Consider the following 24723-nt stretch of genomic DNA (forward strand, 5'->3'; position numbering starts at 1 on the left):
AAATGAATTTATAACCAACTTGTGCTTTTAAAAGTTTTGATGATATAAAAACTGATTCCTAAAAATACATTAAGGTTTCTGTTAGAACTACACTAGCTGGATGTTTTGGTACACATATCTGCTCAGATCCATAGTTCTTTGGTGTTAGAAAAGCATGTGAAGAGTCATGCTTTTATTATTTTTGTGTCTCATTTATTTTTCTAAAGTATAATAATTTTAATATTAATATTTTCAGTTGGTAACAATAACTGACATTTTTTACATATGCATTTTAATAGCTTTATTGTGATATATTTCACATACCATAAAATCCATACATTTACATTGTACAGTTCAATGGTTTTAAGGTATTCACAGAGTTGTACAGCTAGTGCCACAAAATGCAAATCAAAACCATTAGATAACACATTGCACCCACTAGGATGACTATTACAATAAAAAACAAAATATGAAAAATAATGACTTTTAAGGAGAATATAGAGAAGTTGGTACCCTCACACAATGCTGGTGGGAATGTAAAAAACATTAAAAAATGAATAATACATGCTATATTACGATGAACACTGAAAACCCTGTTATGTGAAAGAAGCCAGACATAAAAGAAAAAATATTGTATGAGTCCATTCATATGAGGTATCCAAAATAGGTAAATCCATAGAGACAGAACATAGTAGTTTGTAGTTGCCAGGGGGGCAGGAGCAGGGAGATGGAAAGTGACTGCAAATAGATACTAAATAATGACATGTTCTGGAATTAAAGTGGTGATGTATGCGTAATCTTGTGAATATACTAAAAATCAACTTAAAAAAGACCTTTGTAGTATGTAAATTTCAATTTTAAACAAGTTTTATGTGAGGAACATTTCAGTGAATTAATAACACAATAAGACAACTAAGACTTACTGAGCAGATGTTATATGCTTAGGTACTGTTCTGAGCACTTTATATAAATCATCTCATCTAATCCTGAAAATGACCCTTTGAGGCAGATACTGTTCTTATTTTCCCACTTGATGCATGAAACAGATTTACAGAAGATGTTTCTTTTTCTGGATTATTCAGTTAGTAAAAGGAGGGAATCTAAAATCAAAGCTTATGTATATTTGTTGTACTACCCCCAAAAAGAGCCTAGTTTAAAAATTTCAGAGATGTGAATTCCAGCCAAGATAGAGGCATAGGTAGACATGCTGCATCTTCCTTCACACCATGAAGGAATACATCTACCTCAAAAATATAAAAATCAAACAGAAGTTCCAGAAAGTCGAACTGAAGGGAAGTACAACTAAGAAATAAAGAAGAAATACTCATCCAGACAGGTTGGAGGGGAGGAGCCGGGGCAGAGAGAAAGGAGGGCAGTGCACTGGTGGCAACACCTGCACCAGTGGAAATGGCGCCAGTGGCAGTGGCAGTGCAGTCCATGGGTCCGGACGGTGGAAAATGCAGTCACACATTTAAAAAGTCAGGAAGGAAACCTGAAGAATTATCACAGCTCCAGAACCAGATGGGGCAGCTCAGGTTTCTGCTATTGGGGGGAAATAAAGCCACATTGCTTCTGACTGTGAAAACCAGTGGGGGTTGGGGTGATGGAGGGAGCTCCTGGTCCCTCAGCAGAGTCCCTTTCTTTAGTGGAAAAGGGGCGAGTGATGAGCAGGTGATATTGTTCCCTCTCAGACACTTTCCCCACATACAGCACTACTATGTGGGGAAACAGGTTGTCACCACACTGACGTAAGGCTCCACCCCTTGCAATGTAACAAACACAACAGCCCTACCCAAAACACAGATGTAAACACAGGAGGCTGTCAAGTTGAGGAGACAGGAGTATACTCCAAGGGAGGGAGCAGATCAAAGTTACAGTAGGAGAACTGAGCGACAAGGAGATAGCCAACCTGACGGATGTGCAGTTCAAAACGCTGGTGAAAAGGATGCTTACAAACTTGACAGACAAAATTAAGTATGACAGGAAGAAATGAATCAAAAGAAAATCCACATGAAACCAGTGTTGAAGGGAAGGAAACCAGGGTTCAAATCAATGATTTGGAGCATAAGGAAGAAATTAACAGTCAACCAGTACGGAAGGAAGAAACAAGAATTGAAAAAAATGAGGAGAGGCTTAGGAACTTCTGGGACAACTTAAAACGTGCCCACGTCCAAATCACAGGGGTGCCAGAAGAAGAGGAAGAACAAGAAATTCATAAGTTTTTTTTTTTTTTAAATGTTTTGGTGATTATGCTGTTACAGTTGTCCCAATTTCTTTTCCCTCTGCTTCCTTCCACCTGGTGGCCCGCCTCTCTCCAGTTGCCCCCCCTCTTTTAGTCCATGTCCATTGGTTGTACATATAGTTCTTCTCAAGCTCTTCCTATCTACTCCATTCCCTCCTACTATGCTTCTTAATTCCTGTACTATCTTCCCCCCGTTTCCCTCTTCCCCTTCCCTGCTGACCTCCCCCCAATATGTTCCCTATACCTGTAGTTCTTTTTCGACTCCCGTTGATTACTCAGTTTGCCTTTGTTTCAATTCCCTAGCTTCTGTTGTTGGTTGTTATGATTCAGTTTTCATTTTAATGTTCATAGTTTTGACCCTATTCTAAACTAGTCCCTTTAACATCTCATATAATAGTGGTTTGGATCTAATGAACTCCTTCAGTTTTATTTTGTCTTGGAAGCACTTTCTCTGCCCTTCTATTCTGAATGACAGTTTCGCTGGATAGAGTATTTGTGGCTGTAGGTTTTTGATTTTCATTACTTTGAATATTTCTTGCCAGTCCCTTCTTGCCTGCAGGGTCTCCTTTGAGAAATCAGCTGATAGTCTAATTGGGACCCATTTGTACATAATTCTTTTCTTCTCTCTTGCTGCTTTTAAGATTCTCTCTTTATCTTTAATTTTTTAAAAAATAATTTATTCATTTGTTTATTTATTTTTAGAGAGAGGAGAAAGGAGAAAAAGAGGGAGAGAAACATCACTGTGTGGTTGCCTCTCACCCACGCCCCCAACTGGGGACCTGACGAGCAACCTAGTTATGTGTCCTGATTGGGAATCGAACCTATCTTTAATTTTTGACAATTTGACTATAATGTGTCTTGGAGTGGTTCTCCCTGGGTCCAGTTTTTCTGGAACTCTCTGTGCTTCCTGGACCTGTAAGTCTTATTTCCTTCCCCAGGTTCAGGAAGTTCTGCTTCATTATTTTTTCACATAATTTTACTATTTCTAGTTCTTCTTCTTCGCCCTCTGGCAATCCTATTATTCAAATGTTCGTTCGCTTATAGCTGTCCCAGAGGTTTCTGAGCCTCTCCTCACTTTCCTTACTTTTTGTTTCCTCTTTCTGCACTGGTTGACTGTTTGTTCCTTCCCTATGTTCCAATTTGTTGATTTGATCTCTGGATTTTATTTCCTCACCACTTATCTCATATGTGTTTTCATTCATTTCAGCATGACTAGCTTTCATTTCTTCCCTGTCTTGTTCTAAATCTTTTGTTAATTCTGTGAGCCACCTTATGACTATAGCTCTGAACTGAGCCTCAGAAAAATTTCCTATTTGTTCCTCTGTCAGATCCCGCATGTGCTGCCTGGTGAGCTGCGTCACCGGGATTTCAATCGTTTTCTGCTTCATTCTGACAGTCTTGTGTTTTGCTTTGCATCCTGGGCAGGCTATAGGGGGCAGAGCCCCGTGCACTCCTCACTACCTGGCAACCTGCAGAGACTGGCGACCTTTTTCGCTGCACTGTGGCACTTTGTGTGGGGGCGGGGGTCCAAGATGGATTCTGGCCGTTACTCTTCGTTAAGAGACCGGAATCTGTCCCCCCCGCCCTCTGGGCCTAATCGTCCGAGGCAATGGGGGGCTGCCTTTCCCAGCATTGGAATCGCGAGCAGTGGGGTCTCGACTGCAGCCAGGATTGCTCCCCTGGCGTTTCTCACAGTCCTGCCGCTATCCCCGCTGCTACCACAAACAGCACCGCGGTTTCTTGCCCCTCCTACCTGTCCGGACGAGGACCGCTGGTTTATAACTTCATACGCTGGGCTTCCATGAAGTTTTATTTTCTGGAATTTATGTTTTGTTTTGAGGTAGTTGTATTCCTCCTTAGTTGTAGAGGGAGACCGAGTGTGTCAGTCTAAGCCTCCATCTTGGCCAGAAGTCCAAGAAATTTAAGTTATGTGAAAAAACAACAAAGGGAAACTTCCCTAATTTGTTGAAGGAAATAGACATACAAGTCCTGAAGTATAGAGAGTTCCAAATAAGCTAGACCCAAGGAGGACCACACCAAGATGCATCATAATTAAAATGCCAAAGTTTAAAGATAAAGAGAAAATTTTAAAAGCAGCAAGTCTATGTGTCAATGCTGGCTAGTTCTGGATGGTGGTGTCAGAATTATGGTAAACTTATATTTTTTGCTGTATTTTGCAATGTTTCAGTTTCTAAAATGAACACAGATTTTTAATATAAAAAGTGTTATTCCTTAATTTAAAATATTTAGTTGCTAATGTTTACCTGATGAGATGTTAATATGAATTTTGTGGATTAAAGGCTTTAATCCTTTAAGGTTTAGTTTTTTAACTGGTAATATCAATTATAACCAATAGTCATTGCAGGCTTTCCCCACATACTCTAATTTATCCTAACATCATAGAGGGAGACACTATGACTTTATAGATTTAGAAACAGAGGCAAGATACGTCTGGTAGTTTACCCCAGGTCATAACAGGGCTAACATGATGGAGACAGAAATGACTCCAGGCCTGTTTGACTCTGATAGGCTACCCTTTGCCTCGATTACAGTGATACAATACTGCAAGGCACCATCACATATATTAAGTACTTCTCAATCTTGTTTGATTATAACAATCACCTAAGGGGCGTAAAATGTCGAGAAAGGTAAATACCAGGTAAATTAAATTTAGGAACTAGTAAGTCTCAGGTTGTTTTGTTTCTTTCTGTTTATACATGAAGACAATTGGTCACTGGGTTAGCTCTCCCCCCCTCCCTTGTTTTGCTGTTCATCATGATATATAGGAATGCAACCAGTATTATTACTATTCTTATCAGTGATGAAAATGAAGATGAATGACATTATATGCATAAAGGATGTATTATTTGGTTTTCAAAATTACTAAATTTTTGATTTAGCTAAATGCCTTCTGATCGAGTTTAACTGCATTTCGATGAATAATAAAGGTAGAAACATTATAAGAGCTTAACTTGATTATATCAAGGGTTACATAAAAACAACAACAATGAAACAAAGACTATGTAAACTTTAAACCTGGTTAGAAGAACAGCTTGGACCTGTGGCTAAAATAAGGTAAAGCAAAAATTAGATTCAATTGAAAGAATGTAAGGGAGGGATATTCTGTGATGACATTAAACCCAAGAGAAAATAGCTGGGAAATACAAATGCTTACTTAAAATAAAAGGAGCAGATCACTAAGCTGTATGAAAAGACATCAATACATATTATTTACAAGTGTTATGACGTTAATATTTTGAGGATGCTGATCAAATTCCTATAACCTCTTGTTGAAAGCCTAATATGAAAAAAAATGAGCATAAATTACAGTATAGGATGTAGTATAGACATTTCTGATAACCAAGAATTGTTTTGCTATAACTTATTTCTAAAGAATTCTTCTATTATTTTTTCTCACATACTATCATTCTATTTTTCGCCTTTTAGAAAAACGATTTTTTGAGAAAACAATCGATACCTGCTAATTTCATTACCCCCTAATTTTCTCTTTACTTGCCCACCAATCTTTTGAAACTGTTCTACCAAAAGTCCCAATGAATGATGCTAGTGACTAAATCCAACATCCTCTTCTCATGTTATCATCCTGCAGGAACTTCCGGGAACATCCACACTACTAACCAAACACTTCCTGATTTCCATGATATTGCATTTTCATCCTTGGTTAATGGTCTTATTTAAAAACATTTTTGTAATTGGCTCTTCTTGCTTCGCTTACCTTTCAAATGTAGATTTCTTTAACAAGTGTTTTTCTTAACTTTTTAATAAATAATATTTGTTGCAAATTAGAAAAATTGTAATAACAAAAAGAATATAAAAACTGATAATTCCAAAAGCAAAAGTGATCTATTAGCAATTTATCCAATATCCCTGCAGACTGCATTTTATATATACATGTATATAAATAATAAAAAATGAGCTCTTACTCTATGCATATTTAAAAACCCTGCCTAATTGACAAAATTGAATGAAAAAGACAGTTCTACAATAATAGAGACTTCAATACTCCACTTTCAACAATGAACAGAACTCGGATGACACTGTAAAAACAATTAGACTTAACATATATGGGACTCTTCACTTGAGAATATCAGGATATACATATTCTTCTAAAGGGCACATGAAATATTCCAGGACCATATGCTAGCTTAAAAAACAAATCTTAATAAATTTAAACACTGAAATCATACAAAGTATTTCTTTTCCCCTGATAACAGTAGAATAAAATTAGAAATGAGTTAACAGGGAAAACTGTAAAATTCACAAATATGTAGAAATTAAAAAACACACACTTAAATAATGAATGGATCAGAGAAGAAATCACAAAGGAAATTAGAAAATACCTTGAGAAGAATGAAAATGAAAACACAACTTTTGGAACACAATAAAAGCACTACTAAATGGGAAACATATTGCTGTAAATGTGTACATTATAAAAGATCTCAAATCAATAGCTTAATTTTACCCATTAATGAGTCAGAAAACAAAACAGCAAACTAAACTGAAAGCTAGCACAAAGGAAGAACTACTAAAGATTAGAGTGGAGATAAACAACATAGAGAACAGAAGAGCAGTAGAGAAAAATGAATGAAACCAAAAGTTGGTTCAAAAGATCCAGAAAGTTGATAACCTTTAGCTACTTTGATTATAAGAAAAGAGAGAAGCCTTAAATTACTAAAATCAGAAATGAAAATGGAGACATCACTAGATTTTATATAAATCAAAGATTCCACAAGATACAATGTACAACTATAGGCCAACAAATTGGATAACTTAGATGAAATAAGCAAATAAGTAGAAACAAATAAACTGGCAAAACAAATTCAGTAAGAAATAGAAAATGTGAATAGACCCAAACAAGTATGGAGAATGTATCTGTAAATCAAAAACTTTCCAACAAAGAAAAGCCCAGCACCAGATGGACTTACTAGTGAATTCTACCCATCATCCTCAAGGTCTTTCAAAAACCGAAGAGGAGGGAACATATCTGAACTCATCTTAGAAGCCCAGCATTACCCTGACACCAAAGCTAGACAAAGACATTACAGCAGATGAAAACCACAGGCCAATATTCCCTACCAATATTGGAGTAAACATTTTCAATAAAATTCTAGCAAACAGAATCTGACAGCACAATAAAAGGATTATACACCATGACCAGATGGGATTCATCCCTGGATACAAGGGTGACTAAGGTATGAAAATCAATCAATGCAATACATCACATTAATAGAATGAAGGAAAAAACCCACACGATCATCTCAATGGAGGCAGAAGCATATGACAAAATCCAATACCCTTTCATGATAAAAACAAATTCAGAATAGAAGAGCCCTTCCTTAACTTTATTAAGGGTATGTATATAAAAGAGTTAACAACATGCTCAATGGTGATGATTAAAATCTTTTGCTGTGAGATTATGAACAAGGAAAGGGTGCCTGCATTTGTTACTTCTATTCACGTGACTAGAAGTTCTAGTCACAGCAATTAGGCAAGAAAAAGATCTAAAAGACATCCATATAGAAAAGAAAATTACTTCTGTTTGTATAAGACATGATCTTATATGTAGAAAATGTTAAGAAATTTACAAAAACCTGTTGGAGTTAAAAAATTAATCAAAGTTACAGGATAAAAAATCAACACACAAGAAAATGTAAAAGATAAAAAAAATCTAAAACACATCCAAATAGAAAAGTACAATTATTTCTTTTTTTAATATCTCATCTAAGGATATGCTCATTGATAGAGAGAGAGAGAGAGAGAGAGAGAGAGAGAGAGAGAGAGAGATAAGAGAGAGAGAGAAAGAGAGAGATCAATGTGAGAGAAAACTATGATCGGTTGCCTCCCATATGTGCCCCGACTGGGAACTGAACCTGCAAACATTTTTGGTGTATGGGTTGACTCTCCAACCAACTTAGCCACACGGCCAGGGCAAAAAAGTAAAATTATTTATGTTCATAGAAGACATGATTTTATATGTAGAAAATCTTAAGAAATCAACACAAAAAAATTAGAGCTAATAATTAATCAAAGTTACAGGATACAAAATCAACAAACAAAAATGAGTTGTATTTCTATGTTCTAGGAATGTGTGGAGTGTTCTAAAGCTGTCTGTTAGCTCTAGTTCATTCACAATGTTGCTTAAGTCTTCTAATTACTTTTTGGTCTTCTGCTTAGTTTTTCTATTTATTAAATGTGGTACTGAAGTCTCTCACTATCATTGTTAAATTACCTGTTTTTTTTTTCTCTTCATTTCTATCAGTTTTCGTTTCATGTTTTTGGGGCTCGGTTATTAGCTGCATATAGATTTCTATCTAGCTGATGAACTGATCTTTTTCTCATGACAAAATGTCTCTATCTCTAGTATATTTTTTTGTGTGTTTTAAAGTGTATTTTATTTGATACTAGTAGTATAGCCACTCTAGTTTCCTTGTGGTTGCTTTTTGTACAATGTATCTTTTATTATCTTTTTATTTTCTGTTTGTATCTTTGCATTTAAACCCTATCTCCTGTTAATAGCATATAAGTTGGATCTTGTCTTTTTTCATCTAGTGTGACAATTTCTGCCTTTTGATTAGATTGATGCATTCATATTTGATGGTAGTATTGATGATGCTGGGTTTATGTTTGCCATTTTACTTTTTGTTTTCTATGTGTCTCACTTTTTGTTGTTGTTGTTATTCCTCCATTCCTTTTTAACTGCTCTTTTTTTTTAGTGTTTGCTAGTGAAACATTTAAATTTAATAATCCTTCAATTATAAATCTGAGTTATTTCCTTAGTGGTTTTTCTAAGCTTACCATATACTTTTTAACTTACTAGAAATAGCTTCAGATTTATACTCAATTCTGATGAGATATGGAAATATTACTCCTATATAGTTCTATTTCCTTTTCTGCTTTTAGGCATCATTTATATATATATTGTACCCATTAATGTTACAAACTGCAAAATACGTTGTTATAACATTGGTATTTCCTCATATCTACCTCCTCTGTGCTGTTATTTAGTAAATATATTACATTTCTTTATGTTATGGGCACAATAATATATTATGTATAATATGTATATATGTATAATACATATATTATTGTGCACAACTGTTTTCAAAATCAGTTAAAAGGAGAAAATATAAACATTTATACACTCTTTTAAAGTTACGTAATTACCTTTACCAATGTTCTTTCTTTGTGTGGATTCATATTATTGTCTGGAATCATTTGCTTTCCCTGAAAAGCTTCCTTTTGTAGTTCTTGTAAGACAAGTCTACTAGCAACAAATTCTCTTAGCTTTTATTTGGGAAAGTCTTTATTTCATATTCAATTTTGAAAGATAGCTTTGCTGAATATAGGATGCTTGGCTGACAGTTATTCTCTTTGAGCAATTAAAGCATGCTATCCCACTGCCTTCTGTTCTCCAGTGTTTCTGCTGAGTCAGCCATTATCTTATGTGGGTCTCTAGTAAGTGGCAAGTCATTTCTTTTTTTCTTTCTTTCCTTTCTATTTCTTTTTCATTTTTTTTGGCTGCTTTCAAGATTTCTCCTTGTCTTTGACTTTCAGTATTTTTACTAGGGTGTGTCTGTTAGTGGATCTCGTTATGTTTATCCTACTTGGAGTTTGTTGACCTTGCTGGATATATATAAATTAATATTTTCCAATAAATTTTGGAAGTTTTCAGCTGTTATTTCTTCAAATATATATTTTTTTCTGCTCCCTTCTCTCTCTCCTCTCCTTCTGGTACTCTCATTAAGCATATGTTGGTAATACTTAATGGTGTCCCACATTTTTCTGAGACTTCATTTTTCTTTGTTCTTTTTCTTCTCGGTTCTTCAGATTGTATAATCTTTATCAATATGTCTTTACACTCACTGGTACTTTCTTCTGATATTTCTAATATACTGTTGATCTCCTTTAGTGAAATTTTCACTTCAGTTATTCCAGAATTTCTATTTGGCTCTTTTTATTTGTTATTTTTATTATTTTTAATTTTTTTTAATTAAAGATTTTTGTTTATTTATTTTTAGAGAGAGTAGAAGAGAGGTAGGAAGAGAGGGAGAGAAACATCAATGCGTGAGAGATACATTGGGTCAGTTGCCTCTCACATGCCCCTAACTGGGCACCTGGCCCAGGAAGTGAACCAGCGGCCTTTCAATTCACAGGCTGGCACTAAATCCACTGAGCCACATCACCTAGGGCTTGGCTCTTTTTAAATAATTTCTATCTTTTATTTGATATTCTTTATTTGATGTAACATTGTCATTATAATTTCTTTTATTTCTTTAATAAAGATTTACTTCTCTGAAACTATTTATAATGGGTATTTTAAAGTTTTTTCCTGTTAAATCTGAGGTCTGGATGTACTCATAAGCAATTTCTGTTGACTGTTTTGTCTAGTGGGGCAATACTTTCCTGTTTCTTTGCATGTCTCATTGTTTGGAATCTGGACATATGAGATAATATATAGTAGCAACTTTGGGTACTAGCTTCCCTCTCACCACAGGGCTTGCTATTTGCTTGTTTAATAGTTTAGTATCTGGCTGGGTTGCTTTAGTTGGTTCTTTTGATGTTGTTTCTCTGGGAAGCGCAGGTTTGGGAATGTCCTCTTGGTCTCTTTCTCCGACTGCATCCAAGGTGTTAAGCTCCATTAACTACCAGTTGATTGCTTGCTGTTTTCAAGAATGCCATGGCACATAAATTGCTCTAAATTATAATATAATCAAATTTGGGACTCGAGCACCTTGTCTTGGCCCATTTCCCCTGTTCCATATATGGCTATCCACAGGGCAGTACTTCCATCGCACTTCAAAAATTGTCAGGAAGCCAAGAAATTTTCATAGAACACTCCTGCAATATAAGGACCAGAAGTTGGGGCCATATCTACGCTCTACAAAGTAAAAGGGACTAGTTTAGATAATGAAATGAAGAATTTCTGATATTATTTGAAGTAACTAAGAGTTGGAAGTTTATGTAATATAGCTTTTGGATTGTTTCTTCTTATTCTATTTTTTTCATGTTTTTAAAAAACTGATGGTAGCATGACTCCATTATGTGACCCTCTTAATTGCTCTAATTAGTTACATTTTTTTGTCCCATTTAAAACATAAATATCACCAAATACTACTATGCTAGATAAAATAATTATTCTATTAATAATTCATCTGGTGACATTAAAAACTTAACTATTTGTCTTCTTTCTCTTTCCAAAACACCTATTTCTTATATAAACACATATGTACAAAAGTTTAACTGTACTTGTATTACAATGATTGAAACATCTAAACAATAAGTTAATGCACGTCATGAAGAATGAGGATAAGCAAAATGAAGAAAACCTGTATACTAATTCTGAAAAACAGGTTTTCAGCCCCAATATTTGTTTTATTAAATTAAAAACAAAAACAAAAAACTCACGTTCCATGTTTTCAAACATTACTGAAAAGAGGAAGTCTCGTGGTGTCATGTAATATTCTCCTTCATGTTCCAGTGAAGAAAACTGCATAAAGCGTTGTTTACGAAGAGACAACTTCCCCATCATCTTTCCACAGTCAGCATTTTCCTGACAGAAAAAAAATAGCAATGTAAGATTTCTTTCAGTATTATTCCCTAACTTAGCACCTTCTAGAATAATTTTATAATTATGAATAAATGTGTAAAGTAATGTGAGAGTGAGAAATGCCAAGAAGAAATACAAAGCAGGATAAGAAACTGATAAGGGGTAACGTTTTTGATGGGACAGTCAAGAAAGGCTTTTTTAAAAGAGATAACATTAAGGAGACTAAATGAGGTGCAGCTACTGAGCCATGGGGCTCTCAGGAGGAAGAGCATGCTAAGCAAGAGATAAAGAGGGAATAAGCTTTGTGTGTTCAAGAAGCATTGTGGCAGAAGATCCGATCAGAGACAGGTGGGCAACAGATCACATAAACTTGTGCTTTCATAATGATAAAATATAGCATATCTAGTAAAAGAGCTCTGCTTTGAGAAATGTATTTATATTATGGGTTAAAAGTACAAACAAAACAAAAATGGGTAAAATATTGCTAGTGTAGGAGTCTGTAGCCCAGGCAACAGGACCTAGATCTTGACCCAAATGCTGATAGAGGCAATATTGAAAAACTTATTGCTAACCTTTCATTGAGCACTTAGCATGTGCAAGTCACTGTACTAATTAATCATTTTACATGGATTATTTAGTTAGTCTTCATAAAAACTGAACAACAAATATCACATTAGATATGAAAGCAGTAAAGTAAATGGCAGAGTCAGGATGAATCTTGTAACTAGCATACTACCCTCCTACTCATGGCTGGGCACTGTGTCCCAGGCAGAATGGATGAAGATGACATACTAGTTAACACAGATACCAATGTTAATATAGTAACCTTGACACAGAATGTGACTGTTAGCTATGAAATCCGAGAGCACACTCTCACCTTAGATATGAGATCTATCCAGAAGGTATCCACCCATGTAATATGAAAACTGTAGACATTTACTGAAGAAGGTAGAAGATATAATAAACACTGCACATAGGACAATGATGCCTCAGTCCCCTTCAGAGTAGGCACCTTGGGACCTCATACAGTTCTCCCAATTGCCATCAGCTGCTGGTTGTATTTTCCTAAATTTCATCGACAGTCTGAAATCTCTTCCGTTTCAAAGGTGATTTTAGTTTTGGGAAAAACCAGAAGGTGCAGGGCGCTAAATCTGGGCTGGAGGGAGACTGAGTCGCCTGGGTGATTTGATGTATTGCCAAAAAACTGCATGAGATGCAATACATGAGCAGGCACATTGTTGAGATAAAGCTGCCGATCACCAGTAGCCCATAGCTGTGGCCTTCTGAATCATTCGAGTAGTTTCCATGGAGGAATGTTCTACCTTAACACAAATTGGATGCAAATTCATTGCTCTCCTCTCTCAGTCAATTTGAATGGGATGGCCACATGACACATGCTCACTCAACAGCATCTACCATCCCCACTTACTAATACAGCGAAGTTGTCATTGTTCACACATGCACATTCCAGTCCACTCTCTTTGGCTGCCAGGTTATATCAATGTCATGAAAACTTTTCATTATATTAACAATGGCTGGAATTTTTCTGGACAGACCTAGTAGCTTTCCTCAAGGTGCTGCTCTAACTTGGGCAACATCCTTCCTTGGACACACCACTCCATTATCACACTCACTACCGATCTGTTACTTACCCTGACACACAAGTGATGTTCAATGAGTGAAGACTAGAACTGAAATAAGGAAACATAAATTCTAGTGGCTTAAATGTCTCCAGATTCAAAGCTCCTTTTTGGCTGATTTCAGTCCTCTCTCCTGATTTGACAGTGACTTCCTTGAGCAGTTAGCTTTATACCTTTTGTGTTTTGTGCAGTGCCTACCAGAATACTAGACATATATGGAACACTCAATAATACTACAATGGTCTGTAGCTCTGTCTTTTCTAGAACTTGTCTATTCATGCTTTTCCTTTTCTTTCCCCTTAAATTACTAATAAAAATCATCTGAGAGGCATGTTTCAATTACAAGAGTCCATAGTCATCCTTAGTCATCAGAAAACTGAATTTTATTAAAAATTTCTGAAGATTTTATACACAGGAAGATAAAGTATCATTTTTTAAACCAAATAATATTAAGTAATCATAGGAAAACAGTAATAAACAAGACAACATTAATTCAAACTAAAATGTCCTAAGTGCTTTTGCAGTAAATTTACAGAAAGTATACTATGGGATAGAGAAGGAGGGTGGGTAAGAGTCTCCTCAGTAAATGTCATAGCCCTGGCAAAGTCCTAGATATGAAAGAGAGCACAGTATATTAAAAGTATTGGAGGACTTCCGGCCCAGATGGAGGCTTAGACGGACACGCTCGGTCTCCCTCTACAACTAGAAAGAAATACAACTACCTCAAAACAAAAGATAACCAGAAATTCCAGAAAATAAAACTACATGGAAGCCCAACGTATGAAGTTATAAACCAGCGGTGCTCGTCTGGATGGGTAGGAGGGGCGAAATCGGACCCAGAACAGAAAGGTCGGGCAGTGCTGTTTGCGGTTAGCAGCGGGGAGAGCGGCAGGGGGAACAATCCTGGCTGCAGTCGAGCCCCAGCAGCTCGCGACCCCAACGTGGGAAACGGCAGCCCCCCCATTGCATCGGACGGTGAGGCCCAGAGGGCAGGAGGATGGATCCCGGTCTCTCAGCGGAGAATAACGGCAGGAATCCGTCTTGGAACCCCGCCCCCACACAAAGCGCCACAGCACGGCGAAAAAGGTTGGGATCCCCGCCAGTCACAGGGTAGTGACGAGTACATGGGGCTCCGCCCCCCACAGCCTGCCCAGGAAATAAAGCAAAACACAAATCAGTCAAAATGAAGGAGACAACGATTGAAATCGTGGTGATGCAACTCGCCAGGCAGCAGATGAAGAACGTGACAGATGAACAAATAAGAAACCTTTCAGAGGCTCAGTTCAGAGCTATTGTAATAAGGTGGCTTACAGAATTAACAAAAGATTTGAAACAGGACAGGTAAGGAAAGAAAGCCACTCATACTGAAACAGACAAAAACACATATGAGACAAGTGGTGAGGAAATAAAATCCAGAGATCAAATCAACAAACCGGAACATAGAGAAGGAACAAACAGCCAACCAGTGCAGAAAGAGGAAACGGGAAGCAAGGAAAGTGAGGAGAGGCTCAGAAACCTCTGGGACAGCTATAAGAGATCGAATATTCAGATTATAGGGTTGCCAGAGGGCGAAGAAGAAATAGAATTGAAAAATTATGTGAAAAAATAATGAAGCAGAATTTCCCGAACCCGGGGAAGGAAATAGACTTACAGGTCCAGGAGCACAGAGTTCCAGAAAAACTGGACCCAGGGAGAACCACTCCAAGACATATTATAATCAAATTGCCAATAATTAAGGATAAAGAATCTTAAAAGCAGCAAGAGAGAAGGAAAAAATCATGTACAAAGGGGTCCCAATTAGACTACCAGGTGTCTTAAGGGAGACCCTGCAGACAAGAAGGGACTGTCAAGAAATATTCAAAGTAGTGAAAATCAAAAACCTACAGCCATGAGTACTCTATCCAGTAAAACTATCATTCAGAATAGAAGGGCAGAGAAAGTGCTTCCAGGACAAAATAAAACTGAAGGAGTTCATTAGATCCAAACCACTATTATATGAGATGTTAAAGGGACTGGTTTAGAAGAAGGAGGGTCAAAACTATGAACATTAAAATGAAAACTGCATCACAAGAACCAACAACAGAAGCTAGGGAATCAAAACAAAGGCAAACTAAATAGGCAACGAGAGTGGAAAAAGAACTACAGGTATGGGGAACATACTGGGGGGAGGTCAGCAGAAAGAGGGAAGGGGGAGAGGGAGGGAGATGGTATAGGAATTGAGAAGAATAATAGGAGGGAATGGAATAGACAGAAAGAGGTTGAGAAGAACTATATGCACAACCAATGGACATGGACTAAAAGGGGGGGGTACAACTGGAGAAAGGGGGGCCACCAGGTGGAAGGGAGCAGAGGGAAAGGAAATTGGGACAACGGTAACAGTATAATCAATATAACATATTTAAAAAAAAGTATTGAAGGAAGCTTTCTTGGGCGGGCAGTGTCTGGGCTGCTGCTCCACCTGGCCAGCACGCTAGTGGTGCCGTTGCCCCGCTGCCTGGCCTTCGTGACACCCATTTGCCTGCCCACCAGTCAGCGCCCCTGGCCTGGTTTCGGTGGCTTCCCCTGGACCACTTAGTCTGAACTCAGGTTTCCACTACTAGAGAATGAAACATGACTGAGGATTCTCAAGAGAAACTTTCGTTCAGTATATTATGAGAAAGTGGGGTTTCATGGAGTTTAAGAAAAGAAATCATTAGGAATTCTCCCAAAAGATGACCGTTTGGATATTGAGAAACTTTGTACTTTTAGTCAAAGATTTCCTTTCCCACCCATGTATTGTGCATTGGTATGGAAGGTGCTTCTAGGGATCCTAACTCCACACCATGAGTCCCATGCCCAGGTGATGATGTATCGCAAGGGGCAGTATTTGGATGTCCTGAAAGTTGTTCACTTTAGTCAGTGATGCTACACCTCAGGTTGAAGTCTATCTCCGCATTTATCAGCTGGAGTCTGCAAAGTTGCCTCAAAGCCCCTCCTTCCCACTGGAGCCAGAGGATTAAGTATTTTTGGCATTGCTAAGGCCATGGAAGAGATGGTGGAAGATAGTGTTTACTGTTACTGGATCACCCGATGCTTTGTGAACCAATTAAACAACAAGAACCGACTGAGATGAGGGAAAACTAAAATATTCCCCTCAGCCCAAACTTAGTGGCCAAAAGGGTTTTGGACAAATGTGATGTGCCTTGCATACCTTCCTCCAAAGAAGCCTTTTCCCCAGTGTGGGACACCGAAAAATCCCTGGCTTTTGTCATCTAGTTGCTATGGACTGAATGATGCCTTTTAATACTGTTGCCAAATCTGTTGCCCCCAGAACACAACAAGGATGCCAGCCTGGTAAACCAAGCATGCCGTTGTCCGGAGACAGCCAACTGACCTGGAGTCTGCACAATCCTTCCGCATGTGGGAAGGCCACTCTTGCCTCCACACCCCCACTCTTATTAGGGATTTCTGGACCCAAGGGTAGGTAGGACGACAATCATGTCCAGTTTGAAGCAGTTAGAGGAGCACGAGACCTTTGCCCATTGTCCTTTATAAGGTTATAATGGGTCTTAAGTCTGAGAGGGAGGAATTGTTATTTTTTAATGTTATAAAAAATTATTTAAAAAAAAAGAGACTAATATAAGAAAGGGTGAAGCCAGGGAACTTACATGCATGACCCATGGACATGAACTAAGGGGAGTGGGAATGGTGGGGGAGGTGGGGTGCTGGGCAGAGGGGAGCAAAGGGGAAAAAACTGGAACTATTGTTAACAATATAAACAATAAGATATATTTAAAACAAACAAACAAACAACAAGTACTGAGACAGTTTACCTCAGCTGCCAAAGGCTTTTGAATAGTACTTGAATATGGAAGATAGCAGGCTGCTGAGTCATCTGAGTATATGCTGTGCACTGTTCAAACTTCCTTATGATCTCTGGTTCAAGAGGTGCTTTGCAGGGTGCTTGACTGAATCCAGTTTACAGAGGGTTTGAGATAAAGTTGTAAGTGGACCCTGTAAGATCCTAGTTTTTGTTGCAGTGGAAATTTTATTAACCTTTAAAATAAAAGTAATGGCACTGAACAATTCAGAGAAGATAACAAAGTTTCTGGAAAATATTTCCCAGGACAGCTCGGATGTGACTGTGAGCAAGGCCATCGACTTGTGGCACAAACACTGTGGTAACCTGGTACATTCAGCCTGAACTTCAGCTGTGGACAGTCTGCCAGGCCCGCCCTGAACATTTTGTTGTGGGAACATGATCTACTAAATTGACTGAAAGCAGGGCTCTTGCTTTGGTGCTCAAAGTGTAATTTTTTTTTCCAGGAAAATGATTTAATTACGAGACTTGGTGTTGCTGTGTTGTGAGCAGCATTTTTTGGTTACACAGAAGTACAAAGTTCCATTCTGAATACAACTTAGAAGGGTTGTTGGAGTTTCTAAAGCAGTTCAGTCAGGGTGGGTGTAGGTGCTTAAACAAGCAGTGCATAAGCACACCCTGCCCTGCTTTTTTCTAATTAGCACCAAGTTAGTGATTTTCTAAGGTCTGTGGAATAAAGAATAACTTCCTGTCCATACGTGTAGGCCTCACTTAATCCTGTCTGCATTGCTGCCTCCTGAGACTAAACAGTTCGGCTGAACTAAGTGGCTGGGTTGGTGAAGCATGGGGTGGTCTGTGGGCTTCACTTTAAAACTGGTTTCTCTTTTCTATCCTAAAAGCTTGGACAGAAAGGGCCCAGAGGTCTGAGAGGGGGGAAACATAAAATATTCCCCTCAGCCCAAACTAAGTATAGTGGGCAAAAGGGTTTTGGACAAATGTGACATGCCTTGCACACCTTCCTCCAAAGAGCCTTTTTTTCCTCTCTAATATAGGACATTGAAAAATTAATCCCTGCCTTTTGTCATCTAGTCATTATGGTTTGAATGATGCCTTTTAACCCTGCTGCCAAATCTGTTGCCCCCAGAATACAACAATGAAGCCAGCCTGTTAAACCAAGCAGGCCATTGTCCGGGGACAGCCAACAGACCTGGAGTATACAAGATCCTTCCCCATGTGGGAAGGCCACTCTTGCCTCCACACCCCCACTCTTATTAGGGATTTCTGAACCCAAGGGTAGGTAGGACGATGACCATGTCCAGCTTGAAGCAGCTAGAGGAGCACGAGACCTTCGCCCATTGTCCTTTATAAGATTATAAAGGGTCTTAAGTCTGAAAGGGGGGAATTGTTATTTTTTATTGTTATAAATAAATTAACTAATTTTTTAAAGAAAGAAGAATATAGGAAAGGGTGAAACCAGGGAACTTGTATGCACGACCCATGGACATGAATTAAAGGGGGTGGGATTGCTGGTGGAGTGGGGGTACTGGGTGGAGGGGAGCAAAGGGGGAAAAATTGGAACTATTGTAAAAACATAATCAATAAAATATACAAAAAAAAAGAATAACTTCCTTTTGTTGACAAAAAAAAGTATTGAAGGAAGTTGAACATAGGCAATATTAGTTTAAAGAATATTTATATTTACTATGCAAATGTTAATATATAATCTATTGAGATTTGTTAATAGTAACAAGTAAATAATCTATACAGAAGTACATATTTCCAAATCCTTTTATATTTCCTAATATCTAAGTTTTTCATGACTGACTTAGAAACTGCCTTTACCAACATTTTAATCCTTTTTACATAAACAAATACTCTTCCAACTTTAACCAACTAAAAGGGGTCCATTGCTTATTTATCATCCTCAACTGGTCTTATAACAAGTTGATTAATGCTCATTTTATGTGTTATATTATATACTGTATTCTTACACTACAGTAAGCTAGAGCATAGGTTTGTCTGTAATTTTTTCCAAATTATTGCAAATCTCCAAAAAATTTTTCAATATTTTTATTGAAGAAAACTTGACTATAAGTGGAGCCATGCAGTTCAAACCCGTGTTATTCATGGGCCAACTATAGACAAAGGTTGGGCTTGTCATATAGTTACATGTCAAATAAAATTAAATCACAAGATACAAATCTTTTTTTCCTCCAATAGTTTCATACTTTTTTTCTTTATTTTTATTGTTTACATAATTACAGATGTTCCCATTTACCCCCCTTTGTCCACCTCCCTCCGGCCCTCAAACTGTACTCTTTGGCCATCACCACACAGGTTTCCATGTCTATGGGTTATGCATATATGTTCTTTGGCTAACCCATTCACATTCTTTCATCTAGCCCCTCACACTCCTGTTTCCCCTGACAGCTGTCAGTCTGTTCCATGTATCTATGTCTGTTTCTATTTTGTTTCTCAATTTCTTTTGTTCATTAGATTCCACATGTAAATGAGATCATATGGTATTTGTCTCTCACTGACTGGCTTATTTCATACAGCATAATAATCCTAGTCCAGGTCCATCAATGCTATTACAAAAGGTTAGGTTTCCTTTTTTTTTCTTTTAATAGTCCATTGTGTAAATGTACCACAGCTTTTTTAACTACTCAGCTACTGATGAGTATTTGGGCTATTTCCAGATATTGGCTATTAAAAAATGCTGCTATGAACATAGGAGTACATATATCCTTTTGAATTGGTATTTGGGATTCTTAGGATATAATCCCCAAAGTGGGACTGTTGAGTCCATTTTTAATTTCTTAAGGAAACTGTAAGTTTTCCACAGTAGCTGCCCTAGTATGCATTCCAAACAACAGTATACTAGGGCTCCCTTTTCTTCATATCCTCAACAGCACGTGTTGTTTGTTGATTAATTGATGATAGCCATTCTAACAGGTGTGAACTGATAACTCATTGTGGTTTTAATTTGCATCTCTCTGATGTTTAGTGATATAGAGCATTTTTACATGTCTATTGGCCATCTGTATATCTTCTTTAAGATGTGTCTATTCAGGTCCTTTGCCTACTTTTTAATTGGACTGTTTGTCATCCTGTGAATCTATATATTGTTTTGGGTAGTATGGACATTTTAATGATGTTCTTCCAGTCATGGTATATGCTTCTACTTATTTATATCTTTCTCAATATCTTTCTTCAATGTCCTATAGTTTTCTGACAGGTCTTTTACCTCCTTGGTTAAAATTATTCGTAGGTACTTTATTTTTTGTTGTTGCAATAGTAAATGAAATTGTTTTCTTAGTTTCTCTTTTTGATAGTTCAGTTTTGGTGTATAAAAATGCCACAAATTTCTAAAAATTATTTTACATCCTGCTACTTTGCCAAATTCATTTATTAGATCTAGTAGTTTTTTGGTGGAGTCTTTAGGTTTTTCTATGTACAACATCATGTCATTGGTGAACGAGAGTCTACTACCTCCTTTCCAATTTGGATGCTTTTATTTCTTCTTGTTTGATTGGTGTGGCTAGGACACAGTCTATGTTGAAAAGAGTGGTGAAAGTGGACATCACTGTCTTGTTTCTTCTCTTAAGAGAAACATTTTTAGTTTTTGCTAATTGGTTACAATGTTGACTGTAGGTTTTTCATGGCCTTTATTATTTTGGGGTATGATCCCTCTAGTCTCACTTTGCTGATTAATTTGTATCATAAATAAATGCTGGATTTTATCAAATGCTTTTTCTGCATCTATTGATACGATCATGTAACTTTGGTCTTTCATTTTTTAAAATGTGACGTATCACACTTACTGATTTTCAACTATTGTACCAACCTTGCTTCCCAGGGATAAATCCCACTTGATCCTGGTGTATAATCTGTTCAGTGTACAGATGGACCTGGTTTGCTAATATTTTGTTGAGGATTTCAGTATCCATATTCATCAGGGATGAATTTTCTTTGTAGTGTCTTTTTCTGGTTTTGGAATTATATGAGCTTGGATGCCTTCCCTCCTGTTGCATTTTTTGAAATAGTTTGATAAAGCTAGATGTTAGTTCTTCATTTAATATTTGGTAAAATTTGCCTGTAAAGCCACCTGGTCCAGTACTTTTGTTGCTGGGAGCTTTTCTTTACTTTTTCTTCCTTTTTTTTTTTTTTTTTTTTTGATTCCAGCTTTAATTTCATGAATTGTAACCAGTCTATTCTGGTTTGCTGATTCTTCCTGAATCAGTTTTTGGGAGACTGTATGTTTGTAGATATTTATCCATTTTTCCCAGGTTTTCCAGTTGGGTTGTTTTTTGTTTTGTTTTTGTTTTTTGCATATAGCTGTTCATAGTATTTTCTTATAATCCTTTGTACTTTTGTGATGTCAGTTGTTACTTCTCTCTCTTTTGGTTACTTCTTCATTTCTGATTTTCTTTATTTGGGTCCTCTCTCTCTCTCTCTCTCTCTCTCTCTCTCTCTCTCTCTCTCTCTCTTTTTCATTGATAAGTATGGTTAAAGATTCATCAATCTTGTTTACTTTTTGAAAGAACTAACTCTTGGTTTCACTGACTTTTGTGTTGTTCTTTTAGTCTCTATGTCATTTATTTCTGCTCTGATCTTATTTCATTCTTTCTACTAACTCTGGGCTTTATTTATTGTTCTTTTTATAGTCCTTTAAAATGTAGGGTTAGATTGTTTATTTGAGATTTTTCTTGCTTCTTAGGTAAGTCTGTAATGCTACAAACTTTCCTTTGAGGACTACTTTTGCTATTTCCAAACAAATTTGGGTTGTTGTGTGTTCATTTTCATTTGTTTCCAGGTACTTTTTTATCTCTTCCTTCATGTCACTGATAACCTATTCATTGTTTATTAACATGCTATTTAGCCTTCATGTGTTTGAATGTTTCTGAGTTTTTTAATTGTAATTGATTTCTAGTTTCATGCCATTATGATTGAGAATATGTTTGATTTGATTTCAATCTTCTTTAATTTGTTAAGACTTATTTTGTGTCCTATTGTGGTTTATCTTTGAGTATGTTCCATGTGCACTACAGAAGAATCTATATTCTGCTACTTTGGGATAAATTGTTCTGTAAATAACAAATCCCTCTGATCCAGTCTGTTAAGGTCACTGTCTTGGTTGATAATTTGTCTGGAAGATCTATCCATTGATGACAGTGGGTGTCAAATCCCCTACTATGACTATATTGTTGTCAAGCTCTGCCTTAAAGTTCACCAAGACTTTTTAATATGTATTTAGGTGCTCCTATATTGGGTGCCTATATTTAAAAGGGTTATAACCTCTTGTTGGATTGATCCCTTTAGTATAATTTAGTAACCTTCTCCGTCTCTTGTTATGGCCTTCTTTTGAAGTCTGTTTTGCCAGAAATACGTATTGCTACCCAAGCTTTTGTTGTTTGTTTCCACTTGCATGCAATATTTTCTTCCATCTCTTCACTTTCAGCCTGTGTGAATCTTTTGTTCTGAGGTAGGTCTTAGGTAGACAGCATATACAGGGGTCATGTTTTCTTATCCATTCAGCTACCCTATGTCTTTTGATTGGAGCTCTTATCCATTTACATCTAAGGTTATTACTGATAGGTACTTATTTATTGCCAGTTTTTTCTTTATACCTATGTTGTCCTCTCTTTTTTATTAAAGCAGTCTCTCTTTAACATTTCTTGCAGTACTAGTTTGGTGGTAATGAACTCTTTGGCCTTTGTCTGGGAAGCTCTTTAATGACCTTCAATTTTAAGTGACAGCCTTGCTGAGTAGATAGTTTTGGTTACATGTCCTTGTTTTTCATCACTTTGAATACTTCATGGCAATCCTTTCTAACCTGAAGTGGTTCCTGTTGAGAAATCACCTAACAGCCTTATGAGAGCTCCCTTGTAGATAATGAGCTGTCTCTCTCTTGCTGCCTCTAACATGGTCTCTTTGTTTTTACCCTTTGCCGTTTTAATTATGATGTGTCTTGATGTGGGTCTCTGGGTTCATCCTTTTTTTTTTTTTTGGCTGTTCCCATTTTTAATTGAGGAAAACTGTAAGGTGGTTAAGTCATATCTTGGAGATGGAGTATCACATCACTAGGAACTGGTGGCCATGTCTCTGGGTTCATCTTGATTGAAATTCTCTGACTTGTGTGACGTTTTCCTTCACCAAATTAGGGAAACTTTCTGCCATCATTTCTTCAAACAGGTTCTCTATCCATTGTTCACTCTCTTCTCCTGATACCCTTATCATGTAGATATTTTTACAGTTAATTTCATTCCAGAGGTCCCTCAGTCTTTTTTATTTCTATAAATTCTTTTTTCTTTTAGTTGCTCTGCTTGGGTGTCTTTTGTTATCTTGTCCTCTGTTGTAGTACTTTGTGGTCGAGGGCACGCAAGTAATTCCAGCAGACAGAATGGGACAGATGGAGGGCTGCCACACGCTCAGGCAGGTCACCACTGAGCAGTGCAAGCACCTTCCTTTTATTGGATTTTGCAGATATGCTAATCAACAGGGAGGGTCAAGAATGAGCTCACAGGCACATTCCAAGAATGATTACAATGTACTTGAAACTTACAACAAAGGAAGCTTAAAGGATTAACTGAAGAGAATGCTTCCTGATAAACAAGTCTATATAGCATCTATAGATTCAAAAACAGAAAACAGAAATCCAATAATTTATTCTTTTAAGACTATGGAACGGATGCACTGTTCCTTAAACACTAACAGAAAGCAATCAAGGTTAAACACCATTTGTGCTTAGTTTTGTTTGATTTCCTTATCAACATCAGGAAAGATGGAGTACTCAGCAAGATTGTTTTTAAGTTACAGGATGTCTTTAAGATCCTGAGGCCTGAGCAGTCAGAGACTGTCAGCACCAGCGAGTCCAGTTCGCTACTGGGATCATTAAACACCTGGACTGAGAGGCATGTAAACATACCTCAAATCAGAAGTCTTGATTTCCAGCATCAGTCCTCAAATTACTGATTTGATCCTCTGCTTCATCTAACCTGCTGTTGATTCCCTTTTAGTCTATTTTTAATTTCAGATATTGTATTTTTCATTTCTGACTGGTTCTTTTTTATGGTTTCTATATCCACTTTTTAAAGTATATTTTATTGCTAATGCTATTACAGTTGTCCCAATTTCTTCCCCTTTGCCTCCTTCTACCCAGTATCTCCCTTCCCTTCAGCAATCCCCCTGGTAATTTCATGTGGCATGCATATAAGTTCTTCAGCTTCTCCATTTCCTATACTATTCTTAACATCCCCCTATTTATTTTGTACCTACCAGTTATGCTTCTTGATCCCTGCAACTTTTCCTCCATTGTCTCCATTCTCCCTCCCCACAGACAACCCTCCATATGATCTTTATATCTACGGTTCTGTTCTTGTTCTAGTTTCTTGCTTAGTTTCTGTGCTTTTTTGGATTCATTTGTTAATAGTTTGTTGTCATTTTAATGTTCATCGTTTTAATCTTCTTTTTTTTTCTTAACATATCCCTTTAA

The 24723-nt window shown here is 37.1% G+C and overlaps 1 protein-coding gene and 1 pseudogene across 5 annotated transcripts in view; one reads left to right on the forward strand and one right to left on the reverse strand.

Moving 5' to 3' along the window:
• MICU2 (mitochondrial calcium uptake 2) overlaps positions 1–24723 on the reverse strand; it is a 184215-nt gene that overhangs the window by 105393 nt on the left and 54099 nt on the right. For all 5 annotated transcript variants that reach the window (XM_090273922.1, XM_090273921.1, XM_090273920.1 and 2 more), the window contains exon 2: positions 11648–11792. In XM_090273922.1, the coding sequence (XP_090130048.1) occupies positions 11648–11792 (145 nt within the window). The remainder of the gene's footprint in view (positions 1–11647; positions 11793–24723) is intronic.
• LOC150012664 (TBC1 domain family member 7-like) lies at positions 16040–17612 on the forward strand (annotated as a pseudogene).

Source organism: Furipterus horrens, unplaced genomic scaffold (assembly GCF_987537825.1).
Source record: "Furipterus horrens unplaced genomic scaffold, mFurHor1.1.pri manual_scaffold_4, whole genome shotgun sequence".
Classification (NCBI taxonomy): domain Eukaryota; kingdom Metazoa; phylum Chordata; class Mammalia; order Chiroptera; family Furipteridae; genus Furipterus; species Furipterus horrens.